This window comes from Chelonia mydas, chromosome 23 (assembly GCF_015237465.2).
Source record: "Chelonia mydas isolate rCheMyd1 chromosome 23, rCheMyd1.pri.v2, whole genome shotgun sequence".
Lineage (NCBI taxonomy): Eukaryota > Metazoa > Chordata > Testudines > Cheloniidae > Chelonia > Chelonia mydas.
This window is the reverse complement of record NC_051263.2, coordinates 13,886,604-13,902,956: the sequence shown is the minus strand read 5'-3', so window position 1 is coordinate 13,902,956 and position 16,353 is coordinate 13,886,604. Positions and strand designations below refer to the sequence as shown.

At 55.4% G+C, this 16,353-nt stretch overlaps 1 protein-coding gene across 4 annotated transcripts; it reads left to right on the top strand.

Annotated features, from left to right (window-relative positions):
• Positions 1 to 1,465: 1,465 nt before the first annotated feature.
• Positions 1,466 to 11,010, top strand: LOC102943580 (zinc finger protein 391). 4 transcript variants are annotated; one of them, XM_037888696.2, is made up of 3 exons: positions 1,466 to 1,576; positions 4,868 to 4,943; positions 6,050 to 11,010. In XM_037888696.2, exon 3 carries the CDS (start codon positions 6,202 to 6,204, stop codon positions 6,865 to 6,867), a length of 666 nt encoding a protein of 221 aa, XP_037744624.1. In that variant the 5' UTR covers positions 1,466 to 1,576; positions 4,868 to 4,943; positions 6,050 to 6,201; the 3' UTR covers positions 6,868 to 11,010. The 4 variants fall into 4 exon arrangements, with proteins under 4 accessions (XP_037744624.1, XP_037744622.1, XP_037744623.1 ...); XM_037888694.2 differs by having other exon boundaries at positions 5,835 to 11,010; XM_037888695.2 differs by having other exon boundaries at positions 4,865 to 4,943.
• The last annotated feature ends 5,343 nt before the right edge of the window (positions 11,011 to 16,353 follow it).

Below are 16,353 nucleotides of genomic sequence, written 5' to 3'. Positions count from 1 at the left end.
TGGAGGTCTATAAAATCATGACTGGTGTGGAGAAAGGGGATAGGGAAGTGTTATTTACCCCTTCACGTGACACAAGAACTAGGGGGTCACCTGATTGAATTAATAGCAGGTTTTAAACAAACATAAGGAAATATTTCTTCACACAACACACACTCAACCTGTGGAACTCATTGCCACATGATGTTGTGAAGGCCAAAAGTTGGGTTCAAAAAAGAATGAGATAAGTTCATGGAGGATAGGTCCATCACTGGCTAGTAGCCAAGATAGACTCCAGGTGTCCCTAAACCTCCAACTGCTGAAAGCTGGGACTAGATGACAGGGCATTTGCCCTGGTCTGTTCATTCCCTCTGAAGCATCTGGCACTGGCCACTGTCAAAGACAAGATATGGGCCTAGGTGGGCCATTGGTCTGACCCAATATGCCATTCCTATGTTCTTATCTTGAAACCCTACAAGCGTGCCAATCGTGTAGAGGCATGACAGATTCCACTTCTCACAACCCCCACCACAACCCCCAAATCTTTTTTCCCAGTCACTGCTTCCCAGGAGAGAGCATCTCATCCTCTATATGGCCGACATTCTTTGTTCCTAGATGGATACATTTACATTTAGCTGCATTAAAATGTCTCGTTTGCTTGCGCTCAGTTTATCCAATTGCTCTGAGTCAGTGACCTGTCCTCTGCATTATTTACCACTTCCCCAATTTTTGTGTCATCTGCAGACGTTATCCATGATGATTTTATGTTTTCACCCAGGTCACTGACAAAAATGTTTCACAGCAGACGGCCGAGAACCGATACCTGCGGGACCCCACTCAGTAGAAATGCAGCCTCTTGATTCCCTGTTTACAGTTACATTTTGAGACCTATCCACCCTTTTTTAATTCATTCGACGTGGGTCCTGTTCATTTTATAGCGTTCTAGATTGTTTAGGCAGAGTGCCAGGCGGGACCAAGCCAAACGCCTTGCAGAAGTCTACGTCTATTACGTCGCGGTTATCCCCCAAACCTGTAATCTCATGGGACAAAGAGATCAAGTTCGTCTCCCCCAGAGGCAGATTGTGTCTAGTTTTTGGTTCCAAAGGGCGTTTTGTTTCGAAACGTCCCCTGGTTTTATTTTTATTTTTAAATATTTGAAACTGCTCAAGAGCAAAACGGTTTGATCCCACAGGACATTTCTCCACCCGAAGTCAAAGGGAAAAATGATTTTTTCTCCTTCCGACTTTTCAAGACACTAAACATTTCAGCTATTTTCAACTTGAAATGACCCCCCCCCCCCAATCGCCCCCCACTTTGGGGAATCAGCCAGGGACCGGAAACTCCGTGCTGTGCCCAGCTCTGCTCAGCCCCCAGGGGGCCCCGGGCGCTGCCCTTCGGCTCCTCCAGGGGCGCCCTGCGGAACCCAGGCGTTCGGGGCAGGGGGAGGCTGGGGGGATGTCTGCCTGCCGTCTGGCGGGGGAAGGGTTAACAACCATCGAGCTGGCAGCCGCTGCGGTGCAGAGCGGAGCCGGGGCTGGGGGAGGAGAGACCGAGAGAGGGGCCCGGGCACCTTCCTGCGCCCAGCCCGGCGTGTGCACCGGTGAGAGCGGGTGGGGGCGGCTGGGCTGCAGCTCGGGGGGTCTGGGGGCCACAGCAGCTGGGGGAGGGAAAGAGCTGCAGCTGGGGGTCAGGGAGCTGGGATCTGTAGCTGGGGAGGAGGGGGGCTGGGGTGAGAGCTGCAGCTGGGGAGGAGGGGGGCAGGGAGCTGGGATCTGCAGCTGGGGGTGAGAGCTGCAGCTGGGGAGGAGGGGGGCAGGGAGCTGGGATCTGCAGCTGGGGAGGAGGGGGGCTGGGGTGAGAGCTGCAGCTGGGGAGGAGGGGGGCTGGGATGAGAGCTGCAGCTGGGGAGGGGGGGCTGGGAGCTGCAGATGAGGGGAAGAGGGGCTGCAGGGAAGGGGGTGGAACTAGTGCTGGGAAGGGAAGGGGGGCCGGCGGCTGAGGTTGAGAAGGTGCAGGGAGCTGCAGCTGGGGAGGGGCACTGGGGGGCTGGGATCTGGAGGAGATGGGGGTTGGGAGCTGGTGGTGGGGAGGCTGGGAGCTGGGGGTGGGAAAGGGGGCTGCAGGGAAGGGGCTGGGGCTGGTGAGGGGAGGGGGCTGGGAACTGGGGTGGAAGAAAGGGGGAAGCTGGGGTTGGCAGCTGGAGGTGGGGGGCTGGGATCTTTGGGGGGGGGGGGGAGAAGGCTGAAGGGGGGAGGGGCCTGGGGCCAGCCAGCAGCTCTCAAAGCTCTTTACTGAGGAGCTCAGTATCATTAGCCCCATTCTACAGATGGGGAAACTGACGCACAGAGTGGGCCTGTGACTGGCCCCGGTCACCCAGCAGGCCAGTAGCAAAGAACCCAAAGATCTCCTGAGTTCCAGCCCAATGCTTTATCCATTATCCCCCCTGCAGCTCCCCCAAACAAGCGAAACACACAAATGGGAACTGAGATTTTTTTTAAAAGTTTTAAAAATAAACAAATGAAAGCCAAGCTTCTCCCACAATCTCCAGTAGAGCTAGGGAAGTGGTATTGCCATTATACAAGGCGCTGGTGAGCCCTCACCTGGAATTCTCTGTGCAGTTCTGGTCTCCCATGTTTCAGAAAGATGATTTCAAGCTGAAACAGGTTCAGAGAAGGGCTACTACTAGGATGATCAGAGGAATGGAGAACCCACCTTATGAGAGAAGATTTAATGAGCTTAGCTTGTTTAGCCTGACCGAAAGAAGGCTGAAGGGAGATATGATTCCTCTCTATAAATACATCAGAGGGATAAACACCAGGGAGGGAGAGGAGTTATTTAAATCAAGCACCAATGTGGACACAAGAAAAAATGGATGTAAACTGGCCATAAACAGGTTTAGGCTTGAAATTAGATGAAGCTTTCTAGCCATCGGAGGAGTGAAGTTCTGGGACAATCTTCCAAGAGGAGCAGTTGGGGAAAAAAACTGAAATGGCTTCAAGACTGAACTTGATAAGTTTATAGAGGTGTGGTATGATCGGACTGCCTACGACTGATCTGTGACTGCTAGTAGCAAATATTTCCAACGGCCAATGATGGGACACTAGATGGGGAGAGCTCTTACTTACTGCAGAGAATTCTTTCCCAGCTGTCTGACTGGTGGGTCTTGCCCATATGCTCAGGGTCCAACTGATCAGCGTATTTGGGGTCAGGAAGGAATTTTCCCCTGGGTCAGATTTGCAGAGACCATGGGGGGGTTTTCGCCTTCCTCTGCAGCATGGGGCATGGGTCACCTGCAGGTTTAAACTAGTGTAAATTTTGGCATCTCTGTAACGTGAAGTCTTTAAATCAGGAGAGGGCTCTTTATATCATGATTTCGGGACTTCTGTAACTCAGCCAGAGGTGTGGGGTCTATTACAGGAGTGGCTGGATGAGGTTCTGTGGCCTGCGATGTGCAGGAGGTCAGACTAGATGATCATGATGGTCCCTTCTGGCCTTAAAGTCTATGAGACTCTGGGAGCTGTCAAATTAACATGCTATTTTTTTTGATGGGATTAAAAGTTTGGTTGATAAAGGTAATAGTGTTGACGTAATAGACTTGTGCAAAGCGTTTGACTTGGTACTGCATGACATTTTGATTTAAAAACTAGAACAATATAAATTTAATGTGGCTCACATTAAATGGAGTAAAAACTGGCTAACTGATAGGTCTCAAAAAATGTAACTCTAAATGGGGAATCATCATTTGGGAGATATGTGTCAAGGGGGTCCCGCAGGGATCTGTTCTTAGCCCTACGTTATTTAACATCTTTATCAATGACTAGAAGAAAACATAAAATCATCAAAGATAAAGTTTGCAGATGACCCAAAAATTGGGGGAGTGGTAAATAATGAAGAGGATGGGTCACTGACAGTGTTCCCTCTAATTTTTCCCACCCATGTGTGGAATGAATTTTGTTATGTGCACCAATATGGAGGTGATGTGTGACACTCATTTGGCAGGGGTGGGGCTGAGGAGTTTGGAGTGTGGGAGGGGGCTCAAGACTGGGGCAGAAGGTTGGAGTGTAGGGGGTGAGGGCTCCGGCTGGGGGTGCGGGCTCTGGGGTGGGGCCAGGGATGAAGGATTTGGGGTGTAGGAGGGGGCTCTAGGCTGGGTGGCGAGGTCAAGGAGTTTGGATTGTGGAAGGGGGCTCCAGGCTGGGGCAGGGATTTGGGGTGTGAGAAGGGAAGAGGATGATGCCTCCGGCTGGGGGTGCAGGCTCTGGGATGGGGCCAGGAATGAGGGGTTTGGGGTACAGGCTGTCCCAGGGCTACAGTGGGGAGAGAGAACTGCCCCCAGCTCTCTCTCCCTGCAGCAGCATCTGGGCTGGGTGGGAGAGGCACCTCTCCCCACCACGGCAGGTCTGGGCTGGGGCTGGGTTGGGGCCAGGGGAGGGGTGCATCCCCCAGCCGTGGCAGATCCATGGCTGGGTTGGGGCTGGGGGAGGGGGAACTGATATAGAACAATCTGGATTGCTTGGTAAACTGGGCTCAAGCAAACAATATGCATTTTAGTACAGCTACATTTAAAATGTATCCATCTAGGAAAACAGAATGCAGGCCATACTTACAGGGTAGGGGACTCTACCCTGGGGAGCAGGGACTCCGAAAAAGATTTGTCCAACTTTATGATTTTGAAAACGTTCATTTTTGTTCTGACCAGAAACTCTCTCTTTTTCCCACCCAACTTTTCAAAATTGCCAGCTAACCAAAAACTCCATTATTTGCCCTGTTCTAGTCCTGTCCCATCCCAAAATAGCTCTAGATTGGCTGGATCCCTGAAGCAGAGAGTGTAGAACCATCCTAGGAGCTGTCACGGAACACCTGACCTTACCTTAATGCTTTCCCTCAGTAGGATTTTCTGTTGTGAGCTCCTGCGGATGTGACCACAGTCGGGCCTGGAGGAAAGGACAACACCGGAGAGAAACCAGGTGAGCAGAGAGTTAGACCGGCTGGGAACCCTGCAGGGGGGCACGGGAGTCCCAGCAAAGCCGCCCAGAGCCCCTCTAGCAAGTAACTAGAGTTCGGTGACATTTTTTGAGTGGAACATTTTTTTCAGCAAAAAACGCAGATTCAGTGAGGCCAAAAACGCTTCCCGAATTCATGTCTGATTCACCAGATGGTTGGTCGCGGGGGGGAGGGGCGTGGGAATAAACAACAAAAATTCCCCAAAACTCCAAAGTTTCCTTATGACATTTTCTATATGAATTGCTGGCTGAAATAACTTTTCAGTTAGGATCTGCCTTCTATTTTATTTTTAAAAGACAAATGCATTTTTTTAAAAAATCTTGAAAGCGACTCAAAATGTTTTGGATTGACGGAAAGATTTCACTTGACCCAAAACAATTATTGTTTCGATTTTTAAAAGATTCACCAACATTTAAAAAAAAATCATTTTGGGGTTGACCCAAAAATGATTTGTTTTTCCCCAATTTTTTTGGAACTGCCAGTCAACCGAAGTTTCACACAGCTGATTGTCAAGGTGGGAATGAGGGGGTGCTGGTTCCTGTGCTGTCACCCATCCGAGCAGAAACCAGGCAAGGAGCAGACCAGAGCAGGACAGGAAGAAGGCTGGGAGGCAAGACTGGGGCAGGAGCAGTCACAGTGGCCGGCATAAGCGTTAAGCAGCCAGCAACCTGCTGCTGAGCTTCAAAGCAAGGGCCCGCTGGCTCCCCATCAGCCAGTCAGGCCAGCCGGCCACCAAGCAGCTCTGCTCGCACTCAGATGTACTCGTGAGACAGCCTGGAGACAGCTGATTCCAGGCTCAGCTGCTGGGCCTTGGTCCTATATTAATAATAATGCCCAGTGCTTTCCATCCATAGAGTTCAAAGCCCTTGACGATGGAGCTCAGTAGTGTAATCCCCATTGTACAAGTGGGGAAACTGAGGCACGGAGCAGGATGGTCGCCCAGGAGGCCAGAACCGGGAATAGAAGCCAGGTGCCCTGAGTCCCGGTGCTCTATCCGCTAGGCCACGCTGCCTCTCACCAGAAATGGGGCAGCAGGAGCAACTCACGGCTAGATTCTCTGTCCTCACAGGAAGCAGGGAAGAAAGAAGGGGAGCCCTGAAGCTGCCTGGGAAGAGCCAAAGGGAACAGTCCTGGTAGCGAAGCCAGGCTGCACATAGGCTCGTTGGAGGATTGGCCACGCCCATAACCCCAGGCTGCTGGAGCCCCCCACCAGCCACGCCCATGGGTGAGAAGGCCAACACGTGCCCGTACTGCGGCAAGGGCTTCCGGCGCAGCTCCCACCTGACCCGGCACCTGGGCACCCACTCAGGCGGAGAGCAGCGCTCCTATGCCTGCAGCCACCGTGGCAAGGGCCCGGCCCTGGCTCCACCGCCGGCGGGCGAGCGCCCCTACGCCTGCACCCACTGCGGGAAAGCCTTTGGGCGCAGCGCCCACCTGGCCCGGCACCAGGAGACCCACTCCGGCGAACGCCCCTACAAGTGCACCTACTGCGGGAAAGCCTTCGGGCGCAACGCCCACCTGACCCGGCACCATGGCACCCATACTGGCGAGCGTCCCTACCAGTGCGGCATATGTGGCAGGGCCTTCACCCGCGACGCCCACCTGACCCGGCACCAGCTCGTCCACACTGGCGAGAAGCCATTCCAGTGTGGCGTCTGTGGCAAAGCCTTCACCCGCAGCGCCCACCTGGCCCGGCACCAGGGCACCCACACGGGCGAGAAGCCCTTTGAGTGCGGGGTCTGCGGCAAAGCCTTCACCCGCGACGCCCACCTGGCCCGACACCGGGCCACTCACACCGGCGAGCGCCCCTACAAGTGCGCCGACTGCGGGAAGGGCTTCGGAGCCACCTCCCACCTCCTCCGCCACCAGAGGACCCACCAGGAGTAGCTGCCCCGGCGTAGAGCGTGAACCACTGCCCCTTGGTTCCCACGCCCCCAGTGCCCTCCTCCATCATGGGAGGAGAGGGCATGGGAATCAGGGGCACCAGTTCCCACACTGCCACCTTGTGGGGTGTCTCTCCCGTATGGGGAACTGAGGGGGTGTCAGCTGTCACGCCCGCTCCTGCTGGGGCACTCCTCGCCCATGGGGGGTGTGGGACTCAGGGAGTGCCAGCTCCTATGCCACCTCTTCCCAGAGTGCACCATCTTCCGGGGAGGGCGTGGGAACCAAGGGGGCACCAATTCCCACACTGCCACTCTCTGGGGTGCTCGTCCCCCGGAGGGAGAGCTGGTGCCCCCGCTGACACACACTGACATGCTCCTACCCCCCTGGGCTACGGTTGGGAACCGAGAGGGGAGCAGCATTCCCTGTGCCCACATCCAAGCTGCTGCAACAACCGTACAGGAGGATCTGACCCAGAGTTGGATTCCGGGCATCCTTGGGGCGTGGATGGTAACGTGGGCCCCCTGGGGAGCACACAGTATCACCGGCCCCGCAGCCAGTCTGCCCTGCGAACGGACGATGATCCAGCCCTATCTAAAACCTCGTTCGGACAGAGAGATTGACTGAAACTGCAGCCCCAGGTGGGCGCACTCTTCCGAGGGAAAAGGGACTCAATCCCAGGACAATCACTCTGCCCCCAAAGCAACCCCCCTGCCCAGCCCTGGTGGCAGGCTCAGATGCCTTCTGCTCTGCCAGGCCGGTCACAGGCGCTAGCCCCCTCAGCCCTTGCCAGGCTTGGCCTCACCCCTTCCCAGCAGGGCGAGCCAGCCCCAGGGTGCTGGCCCTCAGAGGAGCAGGCCAGCCTGGTCCAGGGAGTGAATCCGGAATAGCTCTGTCAGACGGCACTAGCCAGCGTGGAGAAGTTAGTCTGGAACAGCCAGGCCAAGCTGCTTCCCTCAGTGTAGACATGGTGTGAGAGCACGCACAGGCAGCGTGCCAAGACAAGAACAGCGTGTGTGTGTGTGAGAAACCTTTTGTGCCTCTGTGTGTGTGTGTGTGTGAGAGAGAGAGAAACCTCCTTATGTGTCCGTGTGTGTGTGTGAGAAACCTCCTTGTGTGTCCGTGTGTGTGTGAAACCTCATGTGGATGTCCGTCCATTCATGTGTGTGAAATGTCATGTGTGAAACTTCCTCCTACTTATCCATGAGTGTGTGTGTGATAAACCTCCTTATGTGTGTATATCCGTGTGTGTGTGGAACTCTGCCAGAGGATGTTGTGAAGGCCAAGACTATAACAGGGTTAAAAAAAGAGCTAGATACATTCATGGAGGATAGGTCCATCAATGGCTATTAGCCAGGATGGGCAGGGATGGTGTCCCGAGCCTCTGTTTGCCAGAAGCTGGGAATGGGTGACGGGATGGATCACTTGATGATTCCCTGTTCTGTTCGTTCCCTCTGGGGCACCTGGCATAGGCCACTGTCAGGAGACAGGATACTAGGCTAGATGAACCTTTGGTCCGAACCAGTGTGGCCATTCTTATGTGTGTGTGAAACCTCCTCGAGTGTGTGTGAGAGACTTCCTGCCATGTGTGCAGGTGTGAAACCTCCGTGTGTGCATGTGTATGTGAAGCCGCCTCTCCTGTGTGTGTGTGAAACTTCCTATGTGCATGTGTCTGTATGAAACCTTGTGTGTGTGTGAAACCTCCTCCTGTGTGTGTTTGTATCTGAAACTTCCGTGTGTGTGTGTGTGTGTGAAATAGGGTTGCCAATTTTGGCTGGACATATTCCTGGAGGTTTCATCACATGACATAATCTTTAATTAAAGATTGATCTTTAATTTCTGGATACTCCAGGACAATCCTGAAGGGTTGGCAACCCTAGAGTGAAACGTGTGTGTGTGTGTGAGAGAGAGAGAGAGAGAGAAACCTCCTTGTGTGTGTCCCGCGTGTGTATGAGAGAGCGAAACCTCCTTGTGTGTGTGTGAGAGAGAATCCTCGTGCGCGTGTGTGAAAGAGAACCCTCCTCCTGCATGCATGTGAGAACCCTCCTGCGTGTGCGTGTGAGAGAGAACCCTCCTTGTGCATGTGTGTGTATGTGAGAGAGACAGAGATACAAACACAGACACGCACATGTGAGGGAGGAGGTTTTGATCCCGAACCTTGGAAGAGGGGTGCACTTGCTGTGGGACCAGCAGGTCTCTGTGGGGTTGTCAGAGGAGCACAGAGGCTGCAGGAGGATATTTCTGGCCTCTGCCCCATCTCCGCATGGAGGCTGTGTACACACTGCACTGTAAACCTGGGTCTGGAGGAGCTGGGCCTGTGCACTCTGTGTGTCCAAGCCCACACCGTCTGCGTTGTAAACCTGAGTTTACAAATGCTGGCCCCGATCCCCCAGCTGGGCTAGCATGTCCACACTGCACTGCGTGGCCCTTCTGCCTTGGGGCTGCAGCTTGAGCTGCATCCACACTGCAAGATACCGGGGCTAAGACCCGTGTCGCAGCAGGACTCTGGCTGGGACCCACCCCCACCCCAGCAGGGCCCTGGGCCCTGAGCGCTTGCTGAACCAAGTCAGACCAACATGTGTGTGGACGGCAGGGGGGCCTGGGTCTCAAACCTGAGTCAGAGCCAGGCTTAGTGTGCAGTGTAGACACACCCTGAGGGAGCTGGCCATTTTCCCTCAGTCAAAATGGCTGCTCTCTCCTGTTTTGGGGGGGGGGGGCCACGAATGAAACCAGCCTGTGCTGTAGAGCGTGCCCCCTCCCTACAACGACCCATTGAGGGGGCCAGGGGGCAGGAAACAAGGGCAGGGGGATGTGGGAATGGGGGCAGGGGGATGTGGGGGGCAGAAAGGTTGAAGGGTCACAGGGATCTGGGGGGGGCAGGGATGTGGGATATAGAGGGCAGGAAGGGGTTGCAGGGAAATGTGGAGAGCTGAGAGGTCAGAGGGGCAGGTGGGGGCAGCAGGGAGGCTGGGGGCAGCCTGAAGGACAGGAGGGAGATCACAGGGGCAGGAGGAGGATGGGGGGGCTGGAAGAGGGGTAGGAGGAAAGGCTGAGGCAGGGCAGGAGGGGGACAGGGAGATATGGAGGTGTAGGGGCAGGAGGCAGGGCTCAGAGGGAGATGGGGGTGGGTGGCAGAGAGAGGCTGAGGAATGGCTCAGGGTCAGATGAGGGGTAGGAGAGTGAGGGGAGCCCCGGGGGGGGTGGGCAGGAAGGAACAAGTGGAGGGTTGGAAAGGAAAAAGCAGGGAAACCAGGGGCAGACAGCAGAGAGGCTGGGTGGTGTGGGGAGAGAGGCAGCCCCCAGCCCTAGGGGGTGGGGTGCATTCCAGGCTGAACCCCAGATGCTCTCACACCCGTAGGGAGCCGGCGCTTTCCCCAGCCAAGCTCAGAACCACAAGGTGGGTCCCGTCCCCCCTGACCATGCCCCCTAATTATTATTCGTTGACAAATTTGATTTTTCAGACAGGCACCGGAGCTTGGCCCCTCGGGGCTGGCAGCGTCTCCAGCCACAGGTCACCTTCCAGCAACTCCCAGCCGCCTCTTCCTGGGGGTGCGATTGTGGCCAGTCCCCGATGTGCCACTCAACAAGGGGGCAGCTGGCACGCCCACAGGGCCATGCAGTGAGGTAGAATTGGCATCCCAAGTGGCTTGGCCATGACCTCGCGGGACTGTCCCAGGAGCCTTTGGGCCCCATGGAGAGCTGTGCCCACTGTGTCTTGGGGCTGTTGTGGCCTCCTCTCTGATGGATGCCGCACGGGGGATACTTGGGTTCGCTCCCGGTCGCTGTCCCCTCTCTCCTTACAACAAGGCACCTGCTCCACTGGGCACAGAGAGCAAGGAGGGGCCGATCTCTGAGGATGGGCTCCGTCACGCTGCCATGGCACGGGGACATGCTGGGGCAGGGTGGGGGAGACATGCAGTGCCAGGTACTTTACCACATTTGTCTTTGGTAGATTGTATTGTTAGTGGCCCCACTCCAGTGCCAGAGGCACAGTGGCTGAAATGGGAGTGGCCTCCTAGTGCTCCCTCCCTTTCCCACACCCGCCCCCCCGTTTTCCTAGCACTGTGTTTTTCAGGGGTTATCCTCTATTTTCTAATCGTGCTAACGATGTCTGTCTCGATCTGAAATAAATGCTCTTTGCCCAACCCGCCTCTTAGCCCCATCGTCTTTCCCACAGACCCCAGGCCAGATGCCCTACAAGCATCACTCCACGGAGCTCCTCCAGCAGAGCTGATGGCCAAAACCCCGCCATGCTACAGCACTGGAGCTGCTGAGAAATCCAGCAGGCTGGCCAGGGAACGGGGGATTTCCCTAAGGCGGAGGTGAGGTGCCGCAGATGCCAATGGATGGTGGTGTCTCCAGTCCAATCTGGTGGACATGGATTGGGGGGTGGGGTGGGGATGAACTCCCCACTGCTACTAGCCCAGCTGGTTCTGCTCTCTCCTCCCCATTCCACAACTAGCCATCTTGAAAGCAACTTGAGAGGGTTTGCATGTGGATAGGGGGTGTCAGGACAGCCAGTTGGCTGTCCTAGTTTGGAGCAGGAGGAGCCTGGAAGAGCTACCAAGGTCCAGGGAACATTTCCCCCCTCACGCCCCTGCTAAGTGACCCTGGGTTGATGGTGGAGCCCATCTGAGAAGGAACAGGCAGGGCTGGTATAAAGCCAGGAAGCTGCCAGCAGAAACAGGCTGCAGGGACAGCAGGCTGCAGTCACCCCATGGGAGTTGGGAGCTTGAGTTGGACACCCACGGCTGGGCCAGAACACCAAGAAAGAGAGACATAGGAAGGAGCATGGGGAAATTGCAGTGGGGTCTGGGAGTGAGCAGACCGGGGTTGCCGGATAGAGGGTCCCTGGGCTGGACCCTGGAGTAATGCATGGGCCCGGGTTCCCCTGCCCACTACTGGTAAAGGGGCATAGTCTTAGGTTAGAGAGCAGCCTGGAAAGGCAGCTGGATAGTTGGTCTGGAGAGATTTTGCTGCCCTGGAAGGGGGAAAACACAGTAGCCCGGAGGGCCAAGCCCCAGTGAGGCCAAGCCCCCAAATCTCAGCACGACACAAGGCCCAGCAAGGCCAGGGGCAAAGTCTGCAGGGCCCGGCTGCCCCCGCATGGGCAGGAGTGACCCCCAGCATGGCCAATCCCCCCACAGCCTCAGCCCTGTGACCCGGATATGGAGCAGTTCACAGGGCTCGTGGCTCAGGCTCTCGACAGCCTCAGGCAGCATCGTTGTGTTGGTCACACTTGGGAAGATTCCCCTCCTCCCCCACACAGTGTTGTGCTCAGGCTCTCTGCAGGCCCAGGCAGTGCTGGTGCACTGGCTCACTTTTTGTAGGTTTCCTTCCCAGCCTTAACAAGAGGTAAAGATTGACACCCCGACTCCGACTCAAAGAAAGCTGAGCCGCTGGAGAGCAATGGGGAGCCCTGTCCAACCTGCTCACCCCACTGACCCCGTGGCTTTGGGGAAACCCTGAGATTATGTGTGTCAAGAGGCATTGGGGATCAGCCATCCGGTTTTGCAGGATCTGGGGTGGGGGGCTCTGGCAGAGGCAGGGAAATCACCCTGACTCCCCTCCCCCGCCCTGGCAGCTGGGGACAGAATTATAACCCACCCCCCAGCCCATCAGTTCAGCTCTTCACCTTTCCCTGGAAGCTTTTGTGGGCTGGGCTTCACTCAGTTGCTCCCTGTTTGGCACCAGCTCCTGGCACCCGGCTAGGCTCTCCCCAAGACCAGATGGAGGGCCCCTCCCATACCTCACTGCCACAGGACAGGTTCCGCATCACCCCGCTCTGCCCAGCCTGGCCCTGGCCTATCTTTGCTGCCAGCTGCCATTGCAAGCTCCCGGCTGAGGCTATGGGGCGCCGGATATTTCCCCGAAGGCCTTTGCCCAGGGGAGCTCCTGCCCCGGTTCAAAGCCAGGAGCTGGGGGGCATCTTTTTAGATGCCCCGAGATGAATCCCGGTGCTCAGTTACATGTAAGACCCAGCCCAGCAGCCCAGCCTGGGGGCAGGGAGCTGGCGGAACCGGATTGACCCCTGTAATTAGATTCATTGCCTGGACCCAGCATAGGGGATGGGCCAGGGTGGGGGTGGGGGAGCTCCTTATGGCCCCAGGCAGCCGGGCATAAGGTAGTACAACCAGGCGGGCTCTTAGCTCAGGATGGGGGTGGGGGTGCAACAGCTTATTAAAGCTCCCCCATCCCTGGGCCAAGCATAGCTTGGAATCGGGCCCCTCATCTCCAGCCGGCCTAGGCCAGGACCCACCTCGTAGATCTGAGTCCCAGAACCCTGCTGGCCCCCAGTGACAAGAAAGGGCCTCTGGGCTTTTCAACCTGGCCTCCAATGGCCGGGTGATCACCCCAACTATATCAAGCCCAGGTCGGGGGGGACGGGGAAGGGTGCAGGAGAGAACGGATGGGTGATCCAGTGGGGCGGAGGTGGTGGCGGTGGAGTTGGAGGGCATGTGCTGGGGAGTGGGTGGGTTTGGGGCTGGGTGGGTTTGGAGAGAGGTGGGCAGCCGAGCTGGGACCTGGGCAGGCAGGGGCAGAGCTGGTCACACTCAACGCAAAGTCTGTGGGGCAGCAGAAGTGATCTCAGCCCCATCCTCCACAGCACTATAGGCAATCCACCCCCCAGCTCGGAGCAGTACGGAGACCATGACACACAGCTCAGCAGTGCTGACTCAGTGCTCATGTGGGGCCATAAGCCCCTTCACCCACCCTGGCTTGCCTGGGGGGAGGCCACGGACACTCAGGTGATGGAAGGGGGGGCGAGGACAGAGACGGACAGGGAGGAGTCGTAGATTGACGGAGCTGGGAGGAAGCAAAACGGGGCCTCCCCCCACATCCATCACCAGGGTGGGGGAGGGGGCAGCATCACTTCAGGGTGAAGCCTGTGGGGCATTTACCTGTGGGCCTTCTGCCAGCGTCTTTTCATGGCCCATCCCCCAAGGGCCTCAGAGCTGAAACAAGAGCTTCCGAGTCCCAGCCCCCTCCCCCCACTTGCTCTAACCACTAGATCCCATTCCCCTCCCAGAGCCAGGGAGAGAACCCAGGAGTCCTGGCTCCTAGCGCCCCCCCACCCCCGGTCTAACCACTAGACCATACTCCACTTCCAGAGACAGGGAGAGAACCCAGGAGTCCTGGCTTCCAGCCCCTTCCCTGTTCAAACCACTGAGTGTGTCAGGGCTCTGTGCTTGGCCGAGTCACCTCTCTATCTATCCATCCCCATATACCCCATATAATCTATCTATCTGTCTATCTGTCTGCAGTCTGTTTCAGAATCAAAGCCCACTCCCTCCCCACTGGTCTCCAGTTCACCTGACTCTGGCAGCTCTGGCCTCCAGGTCCTTGTCTCTGGGCAAGGGAGGGAATTTCTGGGGTTAGAGAGACATCCTCAGGAAGGAGACTCCCCGTCCCCCCAGCCTGCAGGAGAAGGGATCCCCCCCAATCTCCTGGGGCCTGTCAGGGCCCTCGGGCTGGGGGCACAGGGGATCCCTATGGGTGGCAGTTACCGCTCATCGCAGACCTTTCTCCCAATTTCCCCACACTGCAAGGCCCCATGTCTCCAAGTGAGGTGAAACTTGGGGGTACGCAAGACAAATCAGACTCCTGACAGGGGTACAGTAGCCTGGAAAGATTGAGAGCCACTGTCCTAGAGCAAGGAGCTCAGAGGGCAGATATCCAGCCGGGCCAGGTCTCAGCAGGGGCTTTCGCAGACAGTGGCAGGAAGCCCAGCCTGACAGGAACGGGACTGATCTCCATGGACTCCGGGGCAGGATTCTACCCAGGTAGCAGCCAGAGACCTGACCCCAAGAGTCGAGAGAACCCTGGTGAAGAGTCTGGACGCAGGCAAGCTGTGGACTCAGACGAGGGACGGATGGAATGAGACTGGCTTGCTCTCCCAGCTGGGATGCTGGGAGGCAGCTTTTGCTGATATTTTCTGTTGGCCTTTTCCGTTAATAAATGAGCCCCTCCACAGCAGGGTGCTCTTTAATACCAGAAAGCCTGTTTGGATCTTTATATATGCCAAGTGAGGGGGAAATCGAGACAGACTCACCTGCGGCACAATGCCTGCCCACAAGGGGGCGCATGAAAGGATGAGAGGCCCAGAGACAAGTTTTCCATGGTTCATTTCAGGCTTTCTGTCCAGAGCCACGGAAGATATTAGCTGTTACAAGCCTCAACTATCTGCAGTCACTGTGGCTAGTTCTCTGAAAACATCCTCTCAATGTGCAGCGGCAGTCAGAAACCTAACAGAGAGTAAGGAACCATTAGGAAAGGGTTAGATGATAAGACAGAAAATGTCATAATGCCACTATATAAATCCATGATACGACTACATCATGAATACTGCGTGCAGATGTGGTCACCCCATCTCAAAAAAGATATATTGGAACTGGAAAAGGTACAGAGAAGGGCAACAAAAATGATTAGGGCATGGAAAGGCTTACGTATGAGGAGAGATTTATAAGACTGAGACTGCTCAGCTTGGAAAAGAGATGACTATGAGGGGATATGATCAAGGTCTATAAAATCATGACTGGTGTGGAGAAAGTGAATAAGGAAGTGTTATTTACTCCTTCTCCTAACACAAGAACTAAGGGTCACCTGATGAAATTAATAGGCAGCAGGTTTAAAACAAACACAAGGAAGTATTTCTTCACCCAACGCACAGGCAACCTGTGGAACTCCTTGCCTGGGGATGTTGTGAAGGCCAAAAATATAATGGGGTTAAAAAATAAATTAGATAAGTTCATGGAGGATAGGTCCATCAGTGGCTATTAGCCAAGCTGGTCAGGGATGGAACCCCATGCTGACTGCCAGAAGTAGGGTGACCAGATGTCCCATTTTTAAAGGGATAGTCCTGTTTTTGGGGACTTTTTCTTATATAGGCGTCTATTACCCCCCACCCCCATCCCATTTTTTCACAGTTGCTCTCTGGTCACCCTAGCCAGAAGCAAGGCGTGGACAACAGAGGATGGATCACTCAATAATCACCCTCTTCTGTTCAGTCCCTGTGAAGCAGCTGGCATTGGCACCTGTCAGAAGGCAGGATACTGGGCTGGAAGGATCATTGGTCTGACCCAGTATGGCTGCTCTTATATACTTATGCAGCAGACATCAAGCAGAGGATTTTCACAAGGAACTTCAACACATCAACCAAACAGGATTCCTTTCTTAGATTCATAGATTCCCAGGCCAGAAGGGACCACTGTGATTATCTAGTCCAGGGTCTTCCAGGGGGTACATCAACCCATCTAGATATTTGCCTCGTTTTACAACAGGCCACATAAAAAGCCCTAGCAAAGTCATGACAAACTAACATTTCATACAGACAATTTGTCAGTACTAGTGAGCTGTGACACATTTGTATTTTTATGTCTGATTTTGGAAGCAAGTAGTTTTTAAGGGAGGTGAAATTGGGGGGTACACAAGACCAATCAGCCTCCTGAAAGGGGTCCAGTAGCTGGAAAAGGTCGAGCACCACTGATCTAG